Here is a 12438-nt window from a genome sequence, read left to right as displayed (position 1 = left end):
TAGTATTCAGATTGATTCATGACTTTTGAGGTGGAATCAGCCAAAACCAGAAAAAGCTTACAAAAATGTGTTATTTTCAAGAAGCACTTGCTTTGACCAGATCTATTCACCTCTCATGGATAGCATAATGAAAAATTATGTTTAAACTTTATCTCATGGCTGCTGCAATATACCTATGGTCATAATATTTTTAAATGAAGGGTAAAAATTCTAAAGAGCTAAAGGATAGTTGTAACGAAATATACAGGCCTCATTCAGCTTCAAAGAAATCATTTTTCTTGATGCTTGTGGTGGCTAGGCTGGAAACTGGTCTACACACTGCAAGGTCACAGAAGTTACATGGGTTCCCTTTAAGGAGCAAGTTGTTATGCAAAATGAAAACTATTACTCTGAAGAGAAACACTAGCAGGAAGGCAGGATGGGCCCTCCTTTAGATTACGAATTTTTATGCACTTCAACGAGTCATTAAACCCGTACCATTTCTGTAAAGAAGTATAAGTGCTAAATACTCAGAACTATAAACAGGAGTATATTCCTTTAAAAAAAAATAACCATTCTAGTAAACTTAAAAACATAATGCAATAATGTGAGCAATATGTATGTAGGAAGCGATCCATATGTGAATAATTGTGTTATAAAAACAGAACATAATATACATAATTGCTTCCCCCTTCATGTATTAAATTATTTTGTATGCTCTTGTTGAAGATGAAAGTTAAACAAATCACCATTGATAGAAAGTGTTTTAACTGAAGAAAAAAATGGTTTTCCTAGAGCCTTATTATTTTAGTTTGGGAAAAAGGCTAAACTGAACAGCACCAGGAATTCACATACTACCATTTGAAACGATGAAGGCCTTAAATAAGTACTGAATATCTTTATTGTCAGAGTCCAGAGAATTACTCAAGAATTTGAGAGCTGTTGACCAAATCTAATGGTGAATATAACTTCATTTATGCTTGTCTTTATGGTTGCCCAGCTCTTAGAACTGGGGTTTAAGCCAGTATAGGAGAGGTAGTCCCCTGGCCCCTGGGACTGAAGTGATGTTGTAGGCCAGAGAATAAAAGGGTTTGTTTTTTATTTGTTTTATTTGATTTTCACTCTACCTCTTCCTGCCGGATTCTTACAAGAGTCCAAACCATGTAGTTTCTGAACCCCATGATGAAAGCAACTAACACACACACACACACACACACAGCAGCCCAGCTTTATTTTCCTGTGTCTGAACCCAGAGGAAAAAAGCAGCAATGACACTAGTTACTATGAGGGGTCCTTATGGCCACCTACATTTCTTAAGGCAAGGTAGCCACACCCTTCGCAACTGAAAATCACTGCACATGAATGCTTACTCGTGCTTAAAATCAAGCCCTAGTTGTATTACGTTTTCATTGTGTGACAATAGACAAGTCCCCTTGCCTCTCTGAGCCTCAGTTTTCTCATCTATAAAATAGGCACAATGCTTACACTGCCTACCTCTCAGAGTTGTTAGCAAGAAAATGCTTTATAAACCATTAAGCACTATATAAATGTGAAATGCTGTTCTAGTTGTTCAAGTTCCTTCCCCTGTTATTTCTAGGAGGTAGATAATGAGTACGAGAAGAACATTAGATCTGGGAAAAGGAAGCACTACTCCACATTCCAGCTTCATCACTTACTGGTTCTGGTACCTTGAGCAAATCACTTGACCCCAAAGTCCCTCAACTTCTTGAAATCATTTTAGGCGGGTTTGGACCTATGGTGTCATTGGTATACAGAAACGCTGACTGGGAAAACTCCCTCTACCAATGCAGATTCATACTTGTTCTGTGCCCCAGAAGAGACCTCAGATTACATATAGTCCAATCCCTTCATTTTACAGCTGAGGAAACTGAGGCCCGAGATTAAATGATTGTCCTGAGATCACATAGTATCAGAAATGGAATTTGAACCCAGAACCCCTGACATCAGAGACTGTAGTCTCTATACTATGTCATCAGTATCGGAGTGTTGCCCAAGGAGAATTACTTACCCAGGGTCCCACATGTTCAATAAGTGTCAGAAGCAATACCCAAGCCCCATTCTTCCAAACCACATTGCTTCAAAACTGACTTATAAAAAGAGGAAAATTATATGTGCTCTTCTCTGTCTCACAGAAGATAATAATGATTGCAAAAGAGTGGAAAGAGTTCTGGGGTTAGAGCATCTAAATTCAAATTCCACTTCTGATGGACTACTACACCGGCCCTAGTTTCACCTTTGTATCTCCGGGAATAGCCCATAAATGGCACTGAATAAATGTTTGTTGGATTGAATTGGATTAGATGGAATTGAGTTAAAATGGATCTATACCCCTGGCACTCAAGAGAGGCAGTTTCTAGAAAGATTGCATCATTTGACTATATATTCCCAAGGTTCTATAATACCATTCTGTGATGGAACTCTGAGTAACAAAGAAGTACAGAGGAACATTTTAAGGAAGTGATGCTTCCATAGCATTCTCCTGCTGTTTCCCCCAATATGCTTCCTCTCTAACCCATGTTTCTGTGCACTGATTATCAGCACACAGAAGACAGCATTCAAGAAACTAGGTTCCATTGGTATTCAAGAGATTCTCCCAGAGTTTCCAAAAACAACCTGAGACGGTAAGAAGCACCAAAGAAAGTGAAATCATTGGCATCATCAAGAGGAAAAGTCTTTTTTGTTGTTAAGTAAAATGCTCTAAATGTATTACCCTTTCCAACAAACCATGTTAATTCTTTGTTGTTCCATCATTCTTTAGTCATGTCCAAACTCTCTGTGAACCCATTTGGGGTTTTCTTGGCAAACATACCAGAGTGGTTTGCCATTTCCTTCTCCAGCTCATTTTACAGATGAGGAAACTGAAGCAGGCAAGTGAATTTGCCCAGGGTCACAAGTGTCTTTGAATTCAGGTCCTCCTGACTCCAGAACCAGTGCTCTATCCACTGTGCTACCTAGCTACCCTGTTAATCTTTAGATGCTATAAATTTACTTTAAGTAGTTGAACCCTTTTGGGGGGAGTAGGAGGGGAGATGCATGCCTATGATTTCATCAATGAAGAGAACTCCTGATAGGGAAATTCCCTCTACCTATTCTGGTCAATGAGCACTTGCTCTGTAAAACCTGGTCTCACAGAGTTGCCTGGCAATCTAAGAAGTTAATACAGATAGTATAAGTCAGAGGCCTGAATGGAATTGAGGTTTCCCTTACTATTTAGAGGAGCACTCGATCTACTAGCCTATATGGTCTCTCTGATTAACATGATTCTTTCAAAATAGGGTATTCAATGACCATTAGTCAGGTCTGCAAGATACCCCCAACAACCAGCCAATCATATGCTTCAGTCCTCTATAAACTATAGTATAGTTTCATGATCATTTACATAGTTTAAAATATCACTTGAGAAAACCAATGTTCATGTAAGTCTTCATACTCAAAACTTAGGAATCACTGGAAAATTAGCAGTCTCCTGAAATTTAGCATAAAATAAATAGTCCCTAACCACCGAGGTCTTTCCAAATCTGTAATTCTTTTTCATAGATAGATACTATCTATCTATTTTCATAGATAGAACCACTAAATAATAATAAAATTAAACAAAAAAAAGTTCAGATGAATTCAGGGGGGAAAAACATATCCATCTAGCATTATCATTTAGGACTCTATCTTGTAGCAACTAGGGCAAGAGAGAGCCCAGGTGAATCAGGTATGCTAGGGGGAGGGAGAAGGGAGAGGAAATAATCACTTGTTTCATTTGATCTGAGATTCAAATCCAACAATGTATTTAATATGATCATTATGGCTGTATGTATGCACAAACACAAATCATCAAACTAATTCTGTGGCCAAATCAGAAAAGACAGTTGGGTATTAGGCAAATCAGTGATTCTCAAATATTTTTAGTCCAAGGGCAAAAGACATGGAACCATTCATTCCCACTTACTTCTACAAAACAAAGCCATTCAGAATGAGTGCAAAAGGTAGTAATGTTTTTGATGAGAAACCAATGAGCTGACTTTCTGGTTTTTATAAAATAGCATAATTAAAGAAGCAGCATACATAGAGGACAAGGGGTCAACTATGAAGTCAAAAATCAAGGGATCTGGGACTAAGTCCTGCTCCTAATATATACTAGCAGTGTGACAAAGCAATTCACTTAACCTTTCACTGATCAACACAGCTCTTTAAGACTTTAAGTTTAAGGGACAGCTAGGTGGCACAGTGGATAGAGCACCAGCCCTGAAGTCAGGGAAACCTGAATTCAAATCCATCCTCAGACACTTAGCAGCTATGTGAACCCTGGGCAAGTCATTTAACCCCAATTGCCTCTTTTAAAAAGTCTATATATAAGTTTAAAACTATAAATTGAGAAGAAATTGCCAATTTGCACTGGTATAGTTTCCACACTATTGTTCCCTACATCACAAGTCCAGACCGCAACACATACACACACAAAAAATTACTCACTTTTACTAGAAAATATAAAGTGTTAGATACTGGATATTGAGTTTACAAAAGACCGGTTCACCTACCATAAGAAAGATGTTCTCGAGGTCACTTGGAAGATCCCTGAAGACCACCAAATATTCCTAGACCCCACTTTCAGAATCACTAATACAGGAAAAAACTAATTTAAGAACAGAATTTTTTTCCTTGATAACTAGGTGCTTTGGAATACTGAAAACAAATCAAACATATATTTAGTGGATTTTTTACCTGTTTCCAAGTGTTTTGTTAGGCATATTACAGGCACAACTGAAGTCTGACACTAGAGAACATTCTCTAATTTGAAAGAGGGTGAAATATTCAGTTGCCTTGGGTAGATTTCCTGTTTCAGATGGACCATCTGGATCTAAATAAAGGTACCCTACTTTTAACATGGGCCTGCTCACCATCTGGCCCCCTAGAAGAGGCAATTGCCTCAGGTAAACGAATACTTTTGCCTACTTCTAAGAAGCATGTCCCCACATGGCACATTAAGGCAAAGGAAACCAGAAGGGAAGTGAATAAGCATTTATTAAATGATTACTATGTGCCAGGCACTGTGCTAATAAGCACTTTACAAATATTATCTCATTTTATCCTCATAACAATCCTGGGAGGTAAGTGCTATTATTATCCCCATTTTACAGTTGAGGATACTGAGGCAAAATGGTTACATGATGTGCCCAGAATCACACTGCAAGTGAGTGTCTAAGGTTAGATTTGAACTCAGGTCTTCCTGACTCCACACTCACTGTGCCTAGCTACATAACGCAGGTACAATACACCTTGTAAGATTACTGTTTATCTACTTGGGGAAAAAATTGTCTTTCAAGTAGGTATGTAGTCTGTCTGAAAGAACTACTTTGCTTGAAGATGAAAACATTTTAATTCTAAGAGAAACTATTTCACTTAACATTATTCACAAATGACAAGTTGTCTCTTCTAGGAAGTCAAGCAGATTGCCTAAAAGAGGTGATTTTTCACCTCCTCAAGTAAGTGAATATTATACTCACAAGGAGAAGCACAAGTAGAATCTCAGAGCTTTATGGGCTATTTTTCTCAACTTCTCCCTTTCAGATCTGCAGGCTATGATAATATTGTCTCTTTTTTTATCAAATAGGGGCTCAGACCACTGATCTGCCAACTCGGGTGGAAGGGGTGGGGTAGGGGGTAAGCTTAAAAAGGGGAATCTAATTTTATTATCTTCACCCTACTTAGTGCCACAGGTTTATATCACCAGATGTCTCTGGGCAGAAGATTATACTAATGTGCATTAAGACTTTAAATATATAATACTATCATATTTTACAAGTATTTTAAATTATTTGCACTTAAGTGCCAATTTGGTTTTAGTTAGCTGATTATGCAAAAGTTTGGGATAACTATAGAACAATTCATCATTAACTAAATGAAAACTCAGGCTCTGTATCTGTATCCTTTCAGACAAATGAGATTTTTAGAATGCCAATTTACTTCCATTCATAATGATAAAATTGTAAAAATGAAAACTATCCACAGCTGAAACAATATTGGTCTGTTAAAAAAAAAACTAGTAACCATAGTAATGAAAGTGTGTGTTTTGTGTGTGTGTGTGTGTGTAGTACTGACAACATAGTTGGAGGAATTGGGGTGGGGGGGACTTGATTTTCTATGCCCTCCATGTACATATCCAAGAAATGATATTTACTATAGCATCAGGGTAGGAGGATGAAGAACACTAACAATTTTCATTAACATACTACTTAGAATTAGAATTGTTTTGGTATTTCTGGAAGCAGAGAGAGGACTTGGGAACTCCTGCATTTCTATTGGAGCATAGCTCTGAACCATGTGTACTCAGTAAAACTTTCAACCAAGTTAATTCAGACTTTGAGGAAACAGGTAAAAGGGAAGTAGAAAGAAAATATGTACAACACTATACTAGAAACCAGCAGGAGAAAACACAGAAACATTTGATCTTTTAACTGTTATTATTTGAAAAGCATTTGACTAAAAAAATTATGTGACAAATTATTCCAGGAGAAATCTAAACATTTCATTCTGATGTAAAACAGTTTCTGGGAAATATTTATTTGGTCATAACAGAGCTATTCTATAGCAATGTATAGCTAGCAAAATTCTCATTTTAAAAGCTTAAATCTTTTAAAGAGAGAGGCGACCGACGTGGTCAAAAGGGCTGGCTTTGAAGTCTGAAAGTCCTGGGTTTGAGTTCTATTTCTGATGCAGACCAGTTGTATGAATACAGGAACTCATTCAATATGTAAATGCACCAGGTGATTCTTCAAGATTTATAAACTATAGAAGGAGTTGTATATCATTAAAGGACAGAGGTAGTTTCCACACTGGGAGATCCCTATAATAGTGAACTTACTGGCCAGGATCACCCTCCTTCCCAAAATAGTCTTTAAAAAGACATAAATTACCTTGATGCCTTTCTGGCTTCTCCCACCACCACCCCATATGTGATGTGATAAGGGCTGGTTTCTTAAAGAAATATGGTATGCCTTTAAAATCTATTTGAAAGATAGGAGATGTTTTACAACTGGAATGCTCCGTGCATTTATCATACCACTTAGAAGGAAAACATACTCAATATTTCCTTATTCCTCCATCACAGGGCTTATTATTGAGTGTCTTATTAGGATAAGGGCACTTATTCATCCTATACAATAAAAACTTCTCTGTACTCCAGATGTTATGACTCAGCCAACCTACTATGTGACAATAACTTCCCTTTGAAAGCACCTCAGCAGCTTCTTGGGTTTTACAGCTCCTTTTCAGACCCCCTACTATCTCACTCTACCTCCAAAGTTGTTGATCTTTTATGATTTCCCCTTTGGACAACCACTGACCTACTTAGTCATTTGACTAATTTTCAAAATAAAGTAAATGTTACTGTTAAAAATGGGTCAAGGGAAGAAACAGAGGGAGAGCAGTACATACTCATAACCTCCAAAGATGTAAAAATATAGCTGTACTAATCAAAAATGCACCAAATGGCCATCTCTGTTAGTGACACCTGAGGATGCTTTCCCTCACGTACTCTAGCTGGCAAGTACTCCAGATGATACCAGCAACTTGTGAATGGTGGCCTTGGAGTGATTACCAGTAAAATCAGCTTTCCTGTGCTAAGAAAGCACCCTGCTTTCAAGCAGTATGTTGCACAACACTAGTCACCATCGGTAAAGAAGCACCCAGTTAAACCCTGCTACTCCTAATCCTCCTATGCTGAACTTTCTGCCATTTGAAATTTCTTTCAGCAAAGTTTCATCTGGCAGCATCTTTCTCTCTCTCTGTCTCTGTCTCTGTCTCTGTCTCTGTCTCTGTCTCTCTGTCTCTCTGTCTCTCTCTCTCCATCTCTCTGTCTCTCTCTCCCCCCCTCTCTCTTTCTCTCTCCCTTTCCCTCTCTCCACTTATCCCTGGCCATCCCAAGATCAAGTTTAAAGAATGAATAGGAATCTGGAATACATCGTTCTGAATCCAACGCGAAAACACACTATGTCTATTTTTTCCTGTTTTTTTTTTTTAATAGACATAAAAATCTGATTCTGGTTTCTGCTACTGCTGAAAATTTTACTTCAACTGTCATCTTGGCAGATTTCCAGCATCATGGACTAAACTGCACACTCCCCAAAAAACAAACTTGTAAACAAACCCTTTTGCCGGTGGCTATAGAACTTTGGTGACTGGCTGGAGGTGCTTACATGGTAATGGTGTTCCAAGGGACTAGAGAAGCTGGAAGCGATCTCAGTAAAGGAAGAGGCGAAAAACCAGGTATGCTTGCTAGCTAGCTACCCACCCCCACTCTCTTTTACCTTCCCCAAGGGTCAAGAAGAGCTAGCTGATGTTAGGGGTGACAAAAAACAGCAGGGTCTATCTGCACGGGGTGGGGCAGCTCAGGGGGACCGGCCTCCCTCCTTTTCTCTCTCTCTCTCTCTCTCTCTGTCTCTCTCTCTCTCTGTCTCTCTCTGTCTCTCTCTCTCTGTCTCTCTGTCTCTCTCTGTCTCTCTCTCTCTGTCTCTGTCTCTGTCTCTCTCTCTGTTTCTCTCTCTCTCTCTCCCTCCCTCCCTCTCTCTCTCTCTCTCTCCCTCTCCCTCTCCCTCTCCCTCTCCCTCTCTGTGTCTTTCCCCGTACCTTCTCTCCCCGTGAAGCACGTAGGAGCTGCGGAAGAAGCCCAGCAGCTCATTCTCGATAAAGGCGTTGTAAATGATTTTGAGATTGTAATTCCTCTGCGCCTCCAGGGTCCGGTTGAGCACCACCACGAAGACCTGGTTTTGGGGGTACAGGAAATAACGGGCGACCTGCACCGCCCCGAAGGCGCGATCCTCCGCCACCTGCACCCTCTCCACCACCACCCTGGAGGCGTGCAGCACGATATAGCGGGTGGCGTTGAGGCACGCCACCTCCACGTTGACCTCCCCAGAGAAAGTAAAGTTCTCCATGAAGACGGTCAGCATCAGGTTGTAATGCAGGGGTTTCAGGTGACCAGGCAGGCGCAGCTGAGTCCAGGGCTGCCGGCGTCCCTGCTCCTCCTCTTCCGACGGCTCCTTGGCTGCAGGGCTCCCAGGCGCGACGCCCCCGGGAGCCCCCGGCCTCCCGGGCTCCCCTCCAGGCCGGTGGGACGAGCCTGCTACGCTGCTGTTGCTGCTGGTCCGAGCCGGGGCACCCCCAGCAGCGCCATCTGCCTCGGCCCCCGCGGCGGCCGCTGCGGCGCTTGCTCCGCACTCCTCGAAGCGCAAGCTGAGGAGCACTGCGATCATAGTCACCACCAGCAGCGCCAGGATGGACACGGCGAAGCCGAGCACCAGCCGCTTGTGCACGGTGATGTGGCGCTCGGTGGTGCGGGGCCGCACCCCCACGGAGTCCGCCCACTGGCCCGAGAGCCCCCTGCCGCCGGTCCGGAGCGCCGAGTCGTCCTCGATCATCATGGGGCTGAAGGGCACGCTGTTCTTCTCGGCCCCCTCCTTCTTCTTCCTCCGCTTCTTTTTCTTCTTCTTCTTTCTCTTCTCTTCTTCTTGCTCCCGCTCTCCGTCCAGGGCCATCACACGGCCTCCCCCTCCTCGGCTCCCTCGGGCACCTCCTGCGGGCCGGCCGCAGCCGCAGCGTCGGCTGCCACCAGGAGCACAGACATCAGAGGGAACGCCGGGGGGCCCGGGGCGCACGACTGAAAGGCTGGGGAGTGGGACTCGATCCGGGGCTCGCTGACCCCAGGAGCTTTCAGGGGGGGCACGGGCAGGAGCACCCCACGGCGTCCGCGCTCCCGCTCAGTTGCCGCATCTCTCCTTGCACTCTTGGCCCCAAAAGGCTCCGGGACAAGCCCAACTTGGAGAAGCTGTGGTGCCCCCTCGCCGGTCCACCCCACCTCGAGCGCGCCCTCTACTTCTCCAGCTGCGCCTCCGTGCCCGCCGCCGCCGCCGGCGCCGCCGCCGGCTGGACGGCCAGGACTCTTCAGCACTTGCTGCCCCCGCCCCTCTTCCACCGGGCTGACTCCCGCATCTTCCACACAGCAGCGCTCTCTAGCCTCCTTTTCCGCGGGAGCTTCGCAGAGCGTCTGCCAGTGGCGAAGAACAGGAGAGAAAACAGCCTGCAGAGGGACCGAGGTGGAGTCAGGCTGGGGAAGTTAGAGCTCCCGCGGTCTCCGACTCCACCTCCCGCAGTGGTTCTCAGCGCTCGTGGTAGGATGGATCAGCTCGGCGGCAGCAGCAGCGGCGGGCAGAGCCCGAGCCAAGCTCCGCACAGCTTGGGAGGCAAGGAGGGCGCGGGGTGACGGCAGTGCCTGGGAGGGAGTCCCCCCTTCTCGCTGTTCTATTCGTTCTCTTTTCCTCCAGCACCTTGGCCGCAGCTGGCAAGCGGCTTGGGCTTGAGGATCGCACAGCTGCTATCTCTGGCTCCGATGTGTCTTCCCTCCAGAGATGGCAAGTGAACAAGAAGTGTCCAGGCAGCCTGCACCTTCAGGTAGGTGATGCTCTGGGTTCCCTTCCAGTATATATCCCCGTGGGGAGAGACAGTGCGTGTGTGTGTGTGTGTGTGTGTGTGTGTGTGTGTGTGTGTGTGCGTGTGTGTGCGTGTGTGTGCATATACACGCGCCCAGAGTAGATTGCAAAGGCTACCCAGGCTGCATTCAGTGACTGAAACTCCCCGAGAAAGGCAAAGGAGAGGGAGAAAAGGGGGGAGGAGGGGAACTGAGCAGCACAGAGAGATTAGAGAGCTTTTCTCCGCTCTGTCACACAAGACACCCACAGCTCCAGAGGGGGTTGCTGAGCAGCCTGCAAGAAGTGCATTGTAAATCTTCAGAGCAACAAGCCCCACTGTCACCCCTCTTCTCCTCCCTTTTCTCACCCCTACCATGGCTCCGCCTGAAGGAATCGTAGGAGCCCTAGGCGAATATACACACGCCTGTAGCAAAGGCAGAGCAGCCTCAGATGAGATGTGGCATGTGTCAGATTACAGATCACCCTCTCCAGAGGATTTCCGGGACGGTATGGAAATTGAAGTAAATTCTACAAATCCTTACTACATGCATTATATTTATACTATATACATCCAGGCTTGTAATGAAGACTGATGAATGCACTGGTTTTATTTGTGCAAAAACTTTTTAAATTTTATCTAATTAGAATTGTCCATTTTGTCTTCTGATCCTCTCCCTCCCTTGTTTAGTCATGAACTCTTCCCCTATCAATAGATCTGAAAGGTGATTTCTTCACTGCTCCTCTAAATGATGTGGCCTTTTATATATAAGGCACATATACATTTGGAGCTTATCTTGGTATATTAGGAGGGGGGGAGAAAATTTGGAGGGAGAGAAAATAAGTGCTTGTTAATTGGAAAGAAAATAATTTTAAAAAGAGGTAATGGTAAGCAAGTTTAGGAGAAAGAACCCTATGGTGTAAAGACCATTAAGGTTAATATTCACCTTCTAAAAATTTTTCGAGGTTAGGGAATTAATTAATAACATAATAACGACCATGTGGTCAGTAAGGTCATGCTTGCTCTGATCGAGTTAAGAATGGAAGCAGTTTTCCAGATAATTGAGATCTGTTTCTGAGTTACCCAAGACAATGTAATACTTCTCGATTGTATCGTGGTACTGATAACTGACCATTTCACTTTGCCAGGATTGTTTGTTGTGGCTTTTCCAATTTGAATCCTAAAAAGTTGTTTAAACCTTCTTAGAAGAGTTATCTCAACTGGAAGCGTTTTCTGGGTTGCATATTAGGCACACTTGACAGCAGGGTGCAGTTAAGCATGTTTGAGGAGGACTCTTTTACCTATTTATGAACTGGCTGCATTTATGGGAATTTTTCATTTTAGTGCAGAGGGAATATGAGCACAGAGCACATCAACCCTTTCAGAATTAGTGTGGCAAAAACATGATTAGAACAATTCTCAGAAAGCCATCTTCTGAAAGATGACACGAGACACAGGAATCCCCAGATTGAAGAAAAACAAATCCCCATGGGTCCTGAGCCTAAACAGCAGTTTGAAGGATGAAGGCGGGAAGTAATTGCTATTTGCAGAGCCTTTGAGGTCTTCACATTTAGCTGACATTATGAAAACTATCCCATTTCCACAAATTATTTCACAGACCCACCCCAGCAATTTGTTCTTGCTATACTACTTAGGTAGTCTCATAAGTGCAAAGTTGAAATATATCACACAGCAAACCAACTACATACAACTAAACTTCCATCGTCCACCCACCAATAGAAATAATATTAGTAATAATAATAATAACTAACATTTATATAGCACTTAACCCAGTGCCTGGGTTCTACAATTATTATCCCATTTCATCCTCACACCAACCCTGGGAGGTAGGTGATATTATTAACCCCATTTTACAGATGAGAAAACAGGCAAACAGAAGTTAAATGACTTGCCCAGCTAGTATCTGAAGCTGGATTTGAATTCAGGTATTCCTGACTATAGGCCTGACACCTGTGCTCTATCTAC

The 12438-nt window shown here is 43.2% G+C and overlaps 1 protein-coding gene across 1 annotated transcript in view; it reads right to left on the bottom strand.

Moving 5' to 3' along the window:
- TRHDE (thyrotropin releasing hormone degrading enzyme) overlaps positions 1–9422 on the bottom strand; it is a 463679-nt gene extending 454257 nt beyond the window's left edge. The window contains exon 1 of the mRNA XM_027874288.1: positions 8617–9422. Within this exon, the coding sequence (XP_027730089.1) occupies positions 8617–9410 (794 nt within the window). The 5' untranslated portion in view covers positions 9411–9422. The remainder of the gene's footprint in view (positions 1–8616) is intronic.
- Between the last annotated feature and the right edge of the window lie 3016 nt (positions 9423–12438).

The sequence above is a fragment of the Vombatus ursinus genome, unplaced genomic scaffold (assembly GCF_900497805.2).
Source record: "Vombatus ursinus unplaced genomic scaffold, bare-nosed wombat genome assembly UNPS02003292.1, whole genome shotgun sequence".
NCBI classification, from domain to species: domain Eukaryota; kingdom Metazoa; phylum Chordata; class Mammalia; order Diprotodontia; family Vombatidae; genus Vombatus; species Vombatus ursinus.
Note: the sequence above shows the minus strand (reverse complement) of the source record. Positions and strands in the feature narration are given on the sequence as shown.